At 46.3% G+C, this 16,793-nt stretch overlaps 2 protein-coding genes across 4 annotated transcripts in view; both read right to left on the bottom strand.

The window, feature by feature from the left end:
* The window catches only part of RALBP1 (ralA binding protein 1), a 28,460-nt gene extending 19,002 nt beyond the window's left edge, over positions 1–9,458 (bottom strand). Inside the window, exon 1 of one of the 3 annotated variants that reach the window (XM_082754999.1) lies at positions 9,335–9,458. The gene's annotated coding sequence lies outside the window, so the exon portion shown is untranslated. Of the gene's footprint in view, positions 1–3,528; positions 3,553–9,300 lie in introns of those variants that run through there. The other 2 variants (XM_082755000.1, XM_082755001.1) reach the window with 2 other exon arrangements.
* Positions 9,459–11,699: 2,241 nt separating this feature from the next.
* The window catches only part of TWSG1 (twisted gastrulation BMP signaling modulator 1), a 17,160-nt gene continuing 12,066 nt past the window's right edge, over positions 11,700–16,793 (bottom strand). Inside the window, exon 5 of the mRNA XM_082752678.1 lies at positions 11,700–14,065. Within this exon, the coding sequence (XP_082608804.1) occupies positions 13,884–14,065 (182 nt within the window). The 3' untranslated portion in view covers positions 11,700–13,883. The remainder of the gene's footprint in view (positions 14,066–16,793) is intronic.

A 16,793-nucleotide genomic window follows, 5' to 3' on the forward strand; every position in this document is an offset into this window, starting at 1 on the left:
TACTAAAAATGCTACTCAAAAAAGCGAATTCTAATCAACTGAGCGAAGAAAAAAATGAAGCAGATTAGAAGCTGACAGAATTGGCATCGAATACTTTATGGACGTGCTGCTCCAGCTGCACGCATTTAAGTCCATGGGGCCCGATGGGATTCATCCCAGGGTCCTCAGAGAGCTGGCTGGTGTCACTGCAAGACCTCTCTCAATTATTTTTCAATGGTCTGGGGAATGCGGAGAGGTCCCGGTTGAGTGGAAGCTGGCAAACGCTGTTCCAATTTGCAAGAAGGGCAAGAAAGAAGACCCTGTTAATTACAGGCCTGTCAGTCTCACTTCAGTGCCTGGTAAAATTACGGAGAAGATTATTCTGGGAGTTACTGAAAAACACCTGAAAGGCAATGTGGTCATTGGTCACAGCCAACGTGGGTTCATGAGGGGAAAGTCCTGTCTAACGAACTTAATTTGCTCTAATGACAAGGTCACCCACCTAGCTGGGTAAGGGAAGGCAGCTGATATCTGTTGGGATTTCAGCAAAGCTTTCAATGCTGTTTCTCATGGTACCCTTCAAGACAGAATGACCAGCATACAGACAGACAGAAACATAACGTGGTGGGTGAACAACGGGCTGACAGCTCCAGCATAAGGGGTTACAGGAAATGGGGTTACGTCAGGCTGGCAGCCAGACACTAACAGGGTTCCACAGGGCTCCATTTCAGGGTCAGTTCCCTTCAGCATTTTCATAAATCACGTGGACGCAGAACTATAAGATACACTGAATATGTTTGAAAACAACATTAAATTGTGAGGAGCAATTGACTCCACTGAGGGTAGAGAGGCCTTGCAGAGAGATCTGGACAAATCAGAGGTGGGGCAATCACCAATAATATGGAGTTCAACAAGAAAAAGTGCCGGATTCTGCACCTGGAGGGGAAAATGTATGAGGAGCAGCTGAGGTCCCTTGGTTTGCTCAGCCCTGAGCAGAGCAGGCTGAGGGGAGGCCTCATGGCGGCCTGCAGCTCCCTCACGAGGGGAGCGGAGGGGCAGGCGCTGAGCTCTGCTCTCTGGGGACAGTGACAGGACCCGAGGGAACGGCATGGAGCTGGGACAGGGGAGGGTCAGGCTGGGGGTCAGGGAAAGGGTCTGCACCCAGAGGGTGGGCGGGCACTGGGACAGGCTCCCCAGGGATGTGGTAAGGGCAAATAGCCTGCAGAGTTCAAGAAGTGTTTGGACAACGCTCTCAGACATTGGGTCTGGTTTTTGGGTGGCCCTTTGTGGAGCCAGGAGTTGGACTCGATGGTCCTTGTGGGTCCCTTGCAGCTCAGGATACTCTGTGATTTCGGTTTCAAGCATTTCTGAGATCATTTCTAGAGCACCTACAGACTGAGCAGGGTGGATCACGCAATGGAAAACCAGAACCCAGTTTTCCCAACAGGCCAGAACTCCGCACCCTCAGTTCTGTCACACAACTCAAAAACCTAAGGCTATGTATGGCCCAGAGTCTAAATCCAACCCTCCCGCCCCCCTTTCTTAAACACTGCAGATGACAAGCGTCAACAGCAAGTATGACAGACGCTTTGATTTGGCTTTAACCCTGGTAACAAGCCTGGGACATGCCTATTCACCAGAAATACGCAATAGCACTCTGGTACGGCTGCAACAACAGCGATTTGCCTGGCAAAAACAGCAACAGCAACGCGATAGCGCCCCGAGGCCCCTGCCAGCAGCTGTGTGGAGCCCTGGGAACCCCCTCAGCTCACACACAGGCAGACCCCACCACCAGTGCATGTGCACCACCACCTTTCTTACCCATGCCAATCACTCCCTGACAGAGTCCCTCCCCAGCTTTCCTGTAGGCTCCTTGTAGGTGCTGGCAGCCCAGGGTAGGGTTGGCTTCTTGGGCTGCTGGCACACACTGCCAGCTCACGTTGAGCTTCTCATCCACCACCACCCCCAGGTCCTTCTCCTCAGGGCTGCTCTCAATCCATTCTCCACCCAGCCTCTATTTGTGCTTGGGATTGCCCCAGTCCAGGTGCAGGACCTTGCACTTGGCCTTGTTGAACTCCATGAGGCTCGCACAGGCCCCTCTCCAGCCTGTCCAGGTCCCTCTGGACGGCATCCTTGCCCTCCTGCATGTCAGCCACACCACTCAGCCTGGTGTCATCGGCAAACTCGCTGAGGGTGCACTCGCTCCCGCTGTCCCCTGTCACCGACAGAGATGTTAAATAATAATCCTTTAACTGGCAGGCCAGCGTTAATGTTTGTCTTACCGTTGAATGAATATTCAGCTCTGAGGCCTATCACTCCCAGAAACAAGCATTTCCTAAAAATAAAAGTAACACCATACCAACCTTTTGTGTTAAAACTGTAAAAAGTAAGTTTCCTGAGCCTTACATTCCATTTTTGCCACCATGTATTGAACACAAGAAGAGTTCTATAAATTACAAGCTGTCACTTGAACTGACAACTCCATAACCTAACGAGAAACTAAAAACAGCTTTACTTGGATGCCTTCAAAATGTGACACATGACACAGATGATCAGTTCCTATAGATGATTTTTTTCGCCTTGATCCAATATAATTCAAGCAAATCACATCCAACTTCTGGTGAACATTAAAAAAGAACCATGGTGGTTGCTCATTCTGTAGCAGCAGAAAGGAAAAGCAAAGAAAGATTTCGATGCAGCGACACTGGTTGTATAACAGCTTCTCTGATCATTTTTTAAAACTATTTACTCATTACTTTACCAAAGATGTTGCAGAGAAAGAGTCCTGCGTAGTAGCAAGGTAACACCAGTGGCTCCTGACCCAGACACCAAAGTTAAAAAATCTCCGATCTGCCTTCACCAGGCATTGCATTACCCCCGTATCCACTACAGATGGGGTTGTATTCAAATGTTTTCCCAACCTAACTGGAATGGATAGCTTGAGATTTTTCTGCACTCCCAGCAGAGCAGTTTTAGCAAAACCTTATTTTCTAAAGCAGTTTTATCCACCAACATTTTTTTTTTTGCTGGTATAGCTCATTGCATTTGGAGATCTGCACTGAGTCACGCCAACAAAGCAATTGTTTCATCGATCCATGTTACATCCACAGGAGCGCAAGCTGCTGAAGTAGAGGCCGATGCCTTTCACACAGATCCTATATGTAAAAGGAAATGATCTTTTTTAATTAGTTTGGTTTAGGAGTTTCTCCACAAAAAAACAGGACCACACAATCTCCTCTTTTCAAGCATATTCCCATTAATGCCAGCGTCAGCTCTTCATCACGACCACGTGAAGCATTTAGCCTTTACGTAAACTTAAGTTTTGTCATTTTGTTCAGTATCCTAGCTAGAGTTGGGCCTGATGAATTCTGTTTTGCACCTCTGCCCCAGATCTGCCCACCACCCAAGAGGAGAGTCAATTTAAATACGTATAAGCTCAGCAGATTGTTCCTTCTGATTAACATCACCACCTCCAGGGCAGAGATGTTGCAAAGTGCCGGGCAAGGTGTGGCACCCGCGGTGTGGGGCAGCACCGGGGCTCTGCAGTACCTGTAGGGCCAACAGCCAGTGGCAGGGACCAAACTCCACGGAGAGAAATTGGGAAGTTGCCTTGGGCCCATTTCCCACTGCTCAAACAGCTGCCATACCCTCCAATACCCACAAGTCTTCATAGCCAGGCAGCCTTACGAGAAAAGGCATACGAAACACCATCTTTCTACAAAAACATAGAGGCATCTTTAGAATTTCAGGTTAAATTCATATGCATTTGCTAAAACCAGCTTCAGAGTATCATTAAAAACAAAAAACCAAAACACATTACCCCACAAAATGCACAACAACTGCAGTTTTCAACTTTATTACTAAATATAATAGAAATGAACGGAGTAACAACACCAGCAGATGCTAAAACAGGGTACGTGCCACCTCTGGCCAAGAAGTTCATCATCGCACAGCACAGAACAAGGTCTGAGTGCCCTCCCACACCTGCTGCGTAGCCCTGCCTACACAACAAGAGTCGGGTTACTTTAAATAAAATTAGTGTAGGGACTCTAATGGAAGCCCTGGTGTACACAGGCTAAAATAGTGTCATCTTCCCCCCACCTCTAAAAGAAAATAAAACTGCCTCAGCTGGCATAAGGCATTTTTAAGAGTGGTAAAATCCTTGCTGTTTAGGGCTAAAAAATACCTAATGTAAATTACCTGTGAAAAACAGAGATCTGAAACTGACTGCTTCAGTGACACACACTAGCTCTAAGCTTCATCGATGTACAGTTGTGGATGTGTTGGATGCTTTCAAAGTCTGGCTGAAATAGCATATTAAAAACTTACTTGTGAAAGAAGAACTTAGAGAGAACCAGTGACCAAGATAAAGCTGAACCATGACAGAGAAAGGTAAGCCAGGCCGCCATAAAACTGTCAGCACAAAAAGACTCCTGAAGGGAACAACAGATGCAACTTTTTTTTTTTTTGATAGAGGATTTTGGCACATTCAAAGATAAGCTTGCAACAGTTGTTGCCAGAAAATTAGTTCTTTTTAATTATCTTTGTTGTAGAACTTGATTTCAATCTACGCCTACACGTGACAGTCACATTAACGCACGGAGCCATCTTGACAACAAAAATCCCAACTGCATATATGCAGCAGTTCCTCCTTCACCTGGAAAGCTGAGTTTCGGTTCTTTTAAAGTCATTTTCAGAACAAGACATAAAAAACCACTTGATCACATGAGCTAAATACGTTTTGGAGAAGTGCAAACCAAAATTTCAGGATTAAAACTTCAGAAGCACGACCTGTGAAAAATCTTTTCATTTAAGATTAACTGTCTTACATTTCTAGTCCATTCAATCAATTAAAATATCCTGTCAAATATGAAAAGCTCTTTATACTGTCTGAAAAAGCATCATTTCTGAAGAAGCCTCAAGTGAAAATTAAAGAGGAGGGTATCAGAAAATACTTTTTTTCCACATTCAATTAAAAAAAGAAGAAGATATTTTAGCCTTTATACAGACTGGTATTGTGCTTTTATATAAGTTTGTTCACAATTTTAAAACTACAAACACAGTAAAATATCTGCAAGTTTACCATGTTAGATCAGGCAACATTACCGAATACACTAACGTAAGTGAAAGCTGCGTATTGGAAAGAGGAAAAAATAGTCATGCAGTTCCATAGTGACAGGGTAGAAACACACTACTAATACCATGAAGTAAGGGAGTTTTGTTGCTGCCATGCTTACCTTTGGAATTTGCATTTTGCATTCGATGCACTTCTTGCTAATAAAAAACAGTGAAAATTTGTTTCCATTGCAACATCCGAAAAAATGTTGCTCCCTGACTGGTGATGTGAATTTATGTTTAAAACGCACCTGGACAGGCTAGAAGCACAAAGAGAGCAATAAGCCTAATTACCAGGGTAAGTTAAATATTAAATTTCACAAGTTATTATTAAAATATATATATATATTAAAATTATAGCTTCTAACGTGAGGTGCAACTCCCATTTTAAAAAGTTAGATATGGTTTTAAAGAGAAGTGATGCTCTTGCAGAAATCTTACTACAATTTTTGAGAGAAAGACAAGCTGCAATTTCTGTCAGTCTGATAGCTTTTTCCCAAGGTGCCAAGTTAACAGTACTGCTATCATATATGGTGGTTTTAAAACCCCTTTTTCCAGCTCAAGTTATGGTTGCACCACAGCTCGATGTTCAGGCCCAAGAGCTCCTTCCTGCCAGATGTCTTTTTTCTAGCGAGAAGCTCAGTTATTCTTAATACAAAAGCCAAGGGAAGCAGTCAAAGCTGTAAAACAGGAACTGAATTTTGTTATCAACTTCATCTAGATCATATACACAGAAATGTGACATTTTTCAGACAATGCAGGACAAAAATATACAGATAAAATGCATTTTTGTTTCATAGCTACATGAATTAAGTGAGTAGTGTTTCACTGACTGCTATCAAATGTACAAAAGAGCAACATGAGACCAGATTTATTTGGCTTAAAATCATTTTCAGTTTGCTCCAAAGTTGTGCCCGCTCTGCACTCCTCTGCAGCAGCTGCCTGGCCCCGTCCCTCCTCACACAAGCAGCCAGCGCTCATCCCTTTCTTCCCTTGTACGCCTCCAGAGACCAAACCAGCCAGTCCAAAAAGCTCAGCTCCTTGCGAGCAAGGTGAATAAAGGCAGCAATGTGGAAATGAGAAAGCTGCTGCTGCTACTTCCAAAGCTGCCCCTTCCGTTGCACTGAAGCAGAGGGCAGCAGACACTTGTACAAGAACACCTTTCCCCACAAGTTAGAATTGTGAATCTTAACACACTGAGGTGAGGGCTTCCCCAGCTTTGGTAGCGAGCTGGGGACTGCCCACGAGGTGATACCAAGAGCTGTAATCCTTCTTTTGAAGAAATTGCAGAGCTGAATCAATCACTTAAGGTCCACATGCTTTCCTAGCACTTAAAGGAAACGCACAGATGACAAACTATTAAGGGTGCACCAATGAGGATGAAGTGACTTCCTTAAATTATTATAATAATATAATACTAACAGAATAATGACACAATTAATTCCATACTTAGAAGACTACTTCGCTTGATTATTTAAAACTAAACATTTTCTCTACCAACGCTAACTACGTTACCTACCACAATCATCTGAACTATTCTAATTATTCAGACTGATATTATTATTGCTTTAGCAACTGGTGAGAACCAGTTTCTTTCTTCACTATTTATCTCTTTATTATTTTAAAATTCAGTAAGCAATTAGTGCTATTTTTTATTCACAATCTTATGTCAAGCTGCTTCTGGAAGAAACTGCAACTCGCTCAAGATGATAAGTGCTTATCATCTGTATTTTTCTCTGCTTGGTATTACAGAAGCTATGCAAGAAAAAAAACAACAACCACGTTCTCTATTTAAATACACCTTACTTACGTACCAAAGGAAACACTACTGGCCGTGAGCTGATTGCTCCTGAACATTGCGATCTCGTGTCTTTGAATTGGCAGATCTCAGTCTCGCACACATACTTTGAATATATAGATAAGATAAGAAAAACCAAAGCTGCTGCTTTTTTGATTCACACGGAATAATAAACAGCACCTAGAACTCCTATTACGTCTCCCAAAGCTTTTTGTAGGACACGTTTTGTTTAGCTGTTAACTTCGGTTTGTATCTCCCCAATAAATTACACCACCCCCCGAAGTCGCTCTACTTTTTCTTCATCTTTTTCACAAAAGCTTCCATGCTAGTTCAAAACTGTCACGATACTTTACAAAACCTAACCCAACGATGCTTCCTGGTGCACTATCTCCTTGTAACAAAAGAGAGGAGTCTCTCGTTTCTCTGGATACCTTCCAGCTGAGCTCTGCACACGCCTCTGTGCTGGCTCTGGCTCCCCTCAGGTCCCGAGGTGGTTGTACATCCCTCCAGACACCGCCCCAGGGACGCCCCTCTCACCGCCACACGCCTGGGGATCCAGCTAAGCACCAGCCTCTTGCAGGTCACTCCCAGCCCAACGACATGCTCAGCTGATCCCGTTGTCGTTGGCTTGGTTTTTTAAAGCAACAACTTGCAAATTACAGTCCGCGAGACGCTGGTGAGTTGAAGAAAGCTGACGAATTCTTTAGGTGAAAATCTGAAGCCGACATATGGCAAACCAGGACTATTTTTAAGGGTTGTGAGTCATTCACTGATTCAAAATAATCAGATGCGCTAGTTCAGAGAAAAGCTTAGCAGATTATACCAAACATACAATTAAATGGAGATAAATGTCATACTACACTTTATTTTGACATTTTGAGGCCAGCTACATGACACCAAGCTTTACAGAAAGAACCTAAATTTGCATTTGTTGGTATTTACTGCTAGACAACAGCATCTTCCCTTTTTTCTCCCAAATAGCTTGTCAGAAATAGTGGCGTGTGCTGAAAAAACATTCTAAGCCTTGCTGTAAGAAAATACAGCCGAAACATTTTAGGGACGTGCCTAAAAGACACACGTGAGATCAGAACCCTGAAGTGCTAGGTGCACACGTGCACCAGTTGAGCTTCACCTGCCCCTATGCAGCATACAGAAACGGAAACAAGGCACCCTATTGAAGAAACCTTTCCCCTGTACAGCCATAACCGCGTAACGGCTTCTACAGCGAAATCGTTACTTTTGGAGAAAAATAGCATCTCCTCTATCCCCCCAAAGCACCTTCATTCACGATGGAATAATGCCAGAACGACAGTGGATTAGACCTCTGAGGCAGCTACTCCCACCTTCGGTTTCATATATGAGAATATTAGGGAACACAGCTAATTTTCCCAGTCAGAACTGAGAACCCTAGCACAGACAGCTCCAAGCGCCCTGCTTCTCCTTAACAAATAGCCTCCTTCCAACCTAGTTACCTGAACACTGCAGCAGGGCTGTTTGCTAAATTTCAAGCACCCCGAGTAGCAAACACTCAAACCCCATGACAGCTTGCAAGCTTTTTTTTCCCCATTTCACTTCTCTGTAGGGGAGAGCCCCTCAAGAGCACGTGCTGCACTGACTGTACAAGACGATGAGAAGCGATCTGAAGGAAGCCTACACCATGTTTCATCAGCAACTGTGTGTAACAGCATAAAAAAATCTATTCGAAGGGACCTCTCCCCAATTTTTTTAAGCTCGGTGATGAATGTGAATCGTTACAATCCTGGATCGTATCCCCCAGGGCCTTACTATCGCCCTTAGAAGGGTGTATGACAGGTGGAGAGTCCCAGTGAGCTGCTCACAGAAAGGCTTGGGTTGGAGGGGCGCTTAACGACCGGTTGGCTCCAACCTCGCTTTCCAGGTGAGAAACAGTCATAGGGGATGCTGCCACAGCTGCCTCGCTGCGCTGGAAGGCAAAGATCCATACAAACCCACCTCCTTTACGCGACTTCCCAAAACCCCTCTGCCTATCATTACTCCGTTTAACAAGAAAACCACCAACCCCTGGACACCCAGGGGAGGGCCACGCACAACATATTCAGGGACAGATCCCCTACAGCCTGGCTTCCCCACACACAAGCACCCCGCCAGCTGCCCCCCCAGCCCCCACACCCCTTCAGGGCTCCCCCACCCCAAACCCAGGCACTGAGCAGCACCAGGGGCACCCCCGACCCCACCAGCACCCCCCTCATCCCCCTCACCCTCCCCACCCCCCCCACAGCCCCAGGCCGCCCCCCCCTTCCCGAGGACGCCTCATGAGGCGCTGCCCCCCCCACCCCCTCCCCCTCAGCAGCCGTTAACGGCCGGGGGGGGGCTCGCGCCGCCCGTTACCCCCCTCCCAGCCCCAAAAGCGGCTTCCTCAGCGGGGTTACCGGCGGTAGCGGGGCTCGCCCCGCGGGCACTGACCGTCGGGGTCCCGCTCGCCGGCGCTGCGGCTCCGCCTGCGGTGCCCATCCCGGCCCCGGCCCCGGCCCCGGCCCCGGCCCCGGCCCGCAAGGACGCCTGAGGAGCGGCGCGAGCTCGCCCGCCGCGCGCATGCGCGGGGAGCCCCCCTCTCGACGGGTTGCGGGGAGCTGCGCATGCGCCGCATAGGGGAGGGGGCTGAGGGGCGGTGAGGTCCCGCGCGCGGTGCGTGATGGGCGTTGTAGTTCCACGGGAAAGGGTGCCGGAAGGGGAGGTGGAGCGCGGCTTCCGGCCGCCGGACTACAACTCCCAGCGGGCTTTGCGGTCGCCTCATGCCCACCGCTCTTCTGTGGAGGGGAAATTTTTTTTTTGTTTTTACAAATAAACGTGTCCGTTAGTGACGGTTACAGCGGAGCCCGCTGTGATTTAACGCCCCTTAACGTCTGTAAAGGCACAAGCACCCAGCACACGGGGCACAGCCCGACACAGCCCCGGGGGCGCTGCCCCCTGCTCCTCCTCCTGTGTGGCAGGGGGAGCCGCCTCCCTGGGCTCCACCTCCTAAAACACAGTTCATAATGTTACAACCTGGGTATAACATTATAAATCGGGTTAAATTGGGTCATAAATTGCCGTTTGGCAGGACGTGAGGTGACGGAGAGGCGCCCCGTGCCAAGACCCTTCAGCCGCTCGAGGCTCAGTGCCGCTCAGTCCCTGTCAAAGGGGCTCTTTGTGCGGCCTCCTGGGGTAGTGGAAGAGGTCCCCCGCAGGAATTGGTGCTATTCAGTGGGCAGCACAAAGGGGAGGGCTGTAAACGCTCCGATTAGCGCTGGAGAGCACGGGGATGTTGTCCCCGCAATATTACATACTATTATTACATAACCACGCGGCTTCCAGTTCTCCTCCTCCCTTCCCCGAGAAACGCTTTACCACCAAATTACCTTCTGGTTTATTTAACTTCACATCGCAGTTAATGCTCTGGGGGATTTCCGTCGGGGAAAGGCTGGACTGCTCCTGGCAGCAGAAGAGAGGGAGGTTACTTGGGTGACATCCGAAGGCATCCGGGATGATCGCCTGTGAGGAGCTCCGCTTGAAGCCACAGTCGCCAGAGGCTCTCAGCTCTGAAGAACAAGCATTATCAGCAGCTGTTGCCAGCACAAGTTTGCACACAATGGGCCCATCAAGCTAATGAACACGGAACGAGCCCTCTCCCATTTTTTGATGAAGACAAACAAGAGATTGTGAGCAGAGCTTAGAAGACCAATTTCCTGCCATGTGAAATACATTTGGCTGACTCCTGACTTTACAAAACTCGTTGTGGTCTGAAGCCTGCTTACACAGACAGAGGCACGTTCTGACCCTACACACCCTGCATTTACTCCTCCTAAACTCGTACCGTTTTAAGGACAAAGTCAAGCAGAGATGGCAAGCTCTCTGCTTTGAAATTTGTCTTGCTGTTGCATGTGAGCCTCTTATGTGTAACGAAATAATAATGGAGATACAGAAAGCATTTTTGTCAGGAAAAAAAAATGGGAGAAAAAAAGCACAGTTGTGTAAATGAGTAATTCCCTGCCATTTTCTCTCAGTTGAAATACCTCTTCAAGAAAGCCAGCTCAATGGTTGAGGTTGTCTGTTTATTAGTGAAAGCTAATAACTTCTTCTGATCGTCAGTCTAAAGTAGCCCCTCAGAAGCCATTTTAATATCTCAGCTTCTAAGTTTGTCCAAAATTAGAAAATAACGCTCCTTTGAACAAGATGGCTCCTGCCAAATATGATCAGCTCAATAGTTAAAGCATGTTCAGTGGTTCACTGGCACTCGGTCTATGTGGTTGGATCTGCTGGTACCATAGATGAACTCCCCAGGAAATAAAGTGCTGTGAAGTCATTTTTTGCTTACACAACTAAAAGAGCTGTGCACACAATGGAAAGTACGAGATAACTTCCAGAAATCAATTCCACGTCATGACCAAAGGCCAAAGCAAGTACACTCATTTTAGTGCAGAAACCATCCATCTTCCTTCCTTGACTAGCCACATAATTGAATTGAGAGCTGAACTTGGTATCGTCATGAAACACCTGGTCCTTCAGAGGTGAAGAAAAACTGGCAGAACTTGAAAAAAGGGCCTGCGCTCCCCATGGCCTCCGTTTCTCCCAGTCCTGACTGCACCACGACTTAGTTTCAGTGGGGAGAGGGAGAGATGAAAAATGTTCTCTCAAAACCCTCGACGAGGGTGGGTGCCTGTACAACTCCCTTGAGAGTTATGGAGGTACACTATTTTAAAGTCTTTGCACTCATTCAGATTAGTAACTTTCATACTGTGCTTCCTGGTAACATTCACCTTGACAAAACCACGAGAATGAAAACACAAGAAACAGTAATGTCTTTTTATTAAAATACCTCTTAAAACACTCATCGTAATAAAATACATTTGCTATTGCTGTATGACATTAGCATACACGCAACGCTTACAGCAAACTCTAGACAGCATTAAGAATTACAAAAATAAGGCAAGCCCCAGAAAGTGTGCATCCTCACTACCTACTCTCAGGCCATTACACAGACTGATCTATTTACAATTTTATGCTGTTCCCCCAGGGTTTCCCAGACACGTGTTAGGCAAGTCTCCTCCACCCTCGCTGTTTCTTTGACTTGACCTCAGTGAAATCCTGGTGATGTGAGTGGAGTCGGTGTCCCAGATCCACGACAGCATGTGCCTACCCAGAAACATCAGCCCTGTGTTTTTTTTTTTTTTTCCTCTCATGGAAGATTCTGAACTATGATAGCGTTTCAAATAATTTAACATTTTGAAGTCTTAAACATGCTAGCGACCTGCAGGAATGTTTACTACGTGCCTTCTGAATTGGTGAAGAACAACGCATCGTCCTCCAGCCAGAAGCGGGCACAGCTGCTCCTAACATATTCCTTCTCTCATTCATTTTAAGGAAATCGGGAAAAAGAAAAGATAACATGAATCGTCAGATATGCAGAGATCAACTCCTTCATTACAAGCTAGGTTCTTCTATTCATATCTACGACTTTTTATCACTTAATTGCAAGTTTAAAGTATGCTGGTACTCCGTTATCTACTAGTTCAAAACAAACTGTCATCTTTCAAGTACTTCTTTACAGCTGGAAAAGAGACTGAAGAAAGTAACGTTATTTCACAAGAGTTATTTATATATTGGCTTGTTGAAAGAGCTGTATGAAAAAACCACCCAGGCAACCTTTCAGTAAAATAAATGTAAAATGACTGCTTTCATTTGTACACGGTACAGATACACAGGAGTGACTAGAAAACAGTGGAATCCCTCTGGACTGAGGTTAGTGAGAGAAACAGGACTAGCCAAATTCTTCGTGTGTGCATATAGATATATGCATATATGCATTAAAAAAAAACAAACAAGGAGTTAAAAAATACACCATTATAAATACCAGAAGCTGATCCTTAACTACTCACGCACTTTATTCCTGTACTCAGTACCATTATCAGTGGAGACTTCATTGGGTCCTAACAATCGCCATGTAACACATTACAATTTTTTTTACAGACACGGACAAGGTTCTGTACCAGAACACCCTCACTTTGCCTTTGAGGACACATCTTCATTGACAACATCTCATGGAAAAAAAAAAGAATTAAGTTTTGGAATAAATATTCAGAGCAAACTAAATGTGAACGCGTCTGCTGCCAACTGCTCAACCGTAGCACCTGCTAGTTCACGCTGTTTCGTTCTTCTTTATTCATTTATTCATTAAATTCATAATGAACTTTCATGTTCCCTTTGCTGCACTGAATGTTCAGAAATTAAGTGACCCTAGAGAACAGTGCAAAAAGAGGGAGATGCAACTGCACCTAACGTATTCAAGAAAAGACTGAAAAGATTTTTTTTCAGTTCCCAACGTACTGAAAAGTGCAGGGCAAACAAAACTTGTAGAAGTGTCCCACACAGTGTTGTGTTGGGCAGCCCTTCTAAGAAGCTAGGATTTTATCCACGACAGCCCACATTTTGAATTTGAAGGGAAAGCATTACTTATTCTTCAAATACCGTTTTCACAATAGAAGGCTACGCTCAGAAACTGGAGGGTAATAAGGTTTGAAAACAAAAACCTAAAGAACTCTCCCTCTTCAACTCAGTATCCATTTAATTACTTGTTGAACTCAGACGATGGGAATCTCATTACCACGTGCTTAAGGTTTCCCTACTCTAACTACTAGCTCTAGTATTACATCCTGAAAACCAATACAGTCGATAGTTTCAAATCAGAGGAAAACAAAATCAGAACAGCAAGGATGAGCACGGCTGTACCATTCAAACAGAAACAAAGAAAAATAAACTTAAAACGTAATGTCGAAACATCTACAAGTTAGCCTTGCTTGAATTAAAAAACAAAAAAAGGAAAAAAGTTTCAAATTTTATACATCTTTTTTTCAACCAGCTACATTTAGTTGCAACCAGTAGGCACTCCACCACAAGGCAGTGTTTTCCAATCCCCAGCTCGGAACTGCGAGGGATTCCTTTGGCCTCCATAGTACTGCATTTCACTTTTCCTGCTTCAAAACATACAGTTCATGCATTTTACAGTTTTGCTGCCGTAGTCGATGCATTCCGGCCCGATACACTCACAGCAGGCGTTGTGAAACCATCGGTACTTGGACGCTCCCATGGACTCGCAGGAGATCTTGCACTGATGTATTGACATGCAGTCATCAAAATACACCACAGTACACATGTGCTCTACACCAAGAGGGGGAAAAAACGGTTTTAAAGGTCTTAAAGTACTTTAAAAGGTCAGTTAAAAATTAATTACACATATAGATTTCGAGGTAGGAGTGCAATCATCATGACTGTGAGGCATAAAGGAAAAAAAAGGGTGATAGGGAAAGCAGAGAGAGGAGGCAGAGACCCTAGGGGAGTGAGATCTGTCAATTCTAAGTTCTCAGTGTCTGCAACTCAGCCCGTTGTCTGCTAGGATGAGCTATGCCGAAATACGTTATCACAAAATACTTACATTTCAGAGAAGTTATTTTAAAAACATCAAACCCCACTCATTTAAGTATAAGCATTTTCTCCTCGTCCCCCTGGTTCAACACTGTTCTCACACCACATTTAATCAGTGCGTCTAGAGCCACGGAGTCTCATTTTCCTCGGCTGAAACAGCACACTCTTTTAATTATTATCTTCAGCAGCACCAGTTTTACTACGACGATTAGGAAATCCTCTCTGCCTTGTTGTCTAAGCGCTCTCTTTGTTGTTCAGTTGCTTGTAAGGCCCTGAAGTTTGGCGGTGTAACCCAAAACCGGAGCTGAGGCTTTTACCACAGCTCCAAAACAAAAAGCAGCCCTCCACGGCCGGCTTCCAAGTCCCCAAGCTGACAGCTCCCTCCAACTTTTCTCTCTGCTGAGCATGTGATTACCCCACAGATAGCTCTTCATCCTCCAAAGGATCTCGACTGCACCACATTTACCCCAGGACTTGTGAGCTGGGAGCACCAGGAGGCTTTCTAGCCTCTTTCTGCTTAAAGTGTGTGGATCCAGAAGAAACATACTGCCCTACACCCCAGGTGGATTAGGAAAATGTGATCCAAACGGACATAATAAATCAGACCGTGTTGGTTTCGTTGTTGTTTTTCTTTTTTTATAGTGATTATGGAGAAGGGGAAGCAACCAAAGGATGCCAGGCGCGATGCAGCTGTTAACCACAGCTTTCATGCTGCCAGCCCACTGAAAGCAAGGGAGTGTTGGCTGCTTTGTTCAGGCTCTGAGCTGACAACCTTCTCGCAGGCACCACGCGCAAAGCGAGAGGCATGAGGAGCCTTGAGGAGGAAGCGCAGAGCCACAGCCGAAGCAGTTCTCGGCTCCCAGGAAAGCTGTGCTGTGAGTAAAGCTGCAGTTATTCAAGAAATCTCGGAGAACTTGAAGTACTGCTGGGAATGTCAACAAAAAACGCAGTGGCTGCCTAAGTCCCGTCCCGTTCTTGGCACTTCTCTTTCTACAGCCCTTGAAAATAAAGCCCAGCAGGCACCCTTGTACACCAAACAGTGCCAGGACACCAGGGCAGCCCCATTTCTGTCCCCCTCACTGCTCACGGGAGGTGCTCAGGCATCAAATGGAGGCCCAGAGCTCCTGCCACAGGCGCTCCTAAATCTTCCTGGATTAGCTGGGATTAGAAGAGTTCAGTAGGAAAGGACCTACAAAGATCTCCGAGCCCGACCGCCTGCCCACGTCAGGGCTAACCAAAACTTAGGGCATATTACCGAGGGCATTATCCAAATCTCTCGCTGCGAAATCAGCTTTGGAGGCGCCACCTCCACCTGACTGCCCCTAATCTCCGGACTGGCTGCAGAAGGCACAGCCTCTTGTGGCTGAACAGCAGCGGAACAACCTTGGAAAAAAAAGCTGGAATACGTAATTTTTAGGCTGCAAAAATCAACGACACCCAACTACCCCTGGCTGAAGTTGCCGTCTCCTGCTCCGTGCGACGCAGCCCACGCGTGCTCTGCATCGGTGGCTCAGGACATAGGCACAGCCTGTGGAAAAAGCAGGCTGTAACCCAAAGAGCAGAGCACACGGAGCTACACGCAGCTGCACAGCCCTGCTCCTCCTCAGCAGAGCCGGTGTTTCCACACAGATGCCAAATTTCGGAAAGAGCTCCTCACGCCAAGCATGAAATCCCTCTTTACAGGCTGCAGAAACAGGGTCGTAAAAAAATAACTTCGACCAACCAAAAGTGCTGGCTCAGTGGGGATCTGGGAGAGTATTTAAATTGTTGAACAAACCTCATTAGGCAGGCACTGCTGCCTCCCTGGGCGTAGATAAAAGGGATGGACGGGGAAGGGGAAGGAGAGTGGCAGGAGGCTGCCAGCTACCAAGCTCTTTTTTGCCATATCACCTGTTAGAAGTCAAAAAAACAACAAAAGCAGCATTTTTTTAGTATCTTCTTGGCACAGCTACAGAGGCCGATGCCCTTTACGGCCCTGCCAGACTTTCTTTACCTGGCTGGCACTTGCGGGAAGCCCGGGCCCAGAGCTGCCGCCCTGCGCCGTGTCACCGAGCAGTTTGAGTCGGAAACCCTCAAACTACAAAGCAGATTTTGTTTCATCGGCTGCCAAAAGATTATCTGACTTCCCCCTCTCCCTCCTGCCAACATCCTGTCATCATCTGCGGCGCTTCGGCTCGTTCAACCATCCGAACCCGCTGCTCAGAGCTCCGAGGGCATCAGCTAAAAGCAAAGCCAAAAGGAAGAAGAAGAAAGCTCAAATGCAACCCCAGATTCATAACCACGGCGAGCAGTGGCTCCAACGCCTGAAGCCACTGATACGAAGAGCTCCACCTTCACCAGAGGAGAGGGAAGGCACTCGTTAGGGTAATAATAATAATAGGGGAAGCTCGAGGTGGTGGCTGTGGTAGGCTGGGGCAGGGCAGGGATGCTTTACGTCCTGCTGCATCCCCCCTTGGCGCTGATC

This window comes from Aythya marila, assembly GCF_965140915.1.
Source record: "Aythya marila genome assembly, chromosome: 2".
NCBI classification, from domain to species: Eukaryota; Metazoa; Chordata; class Aves; order Anseriformes; family Anatidae; genus Aythya; species Aythya marila.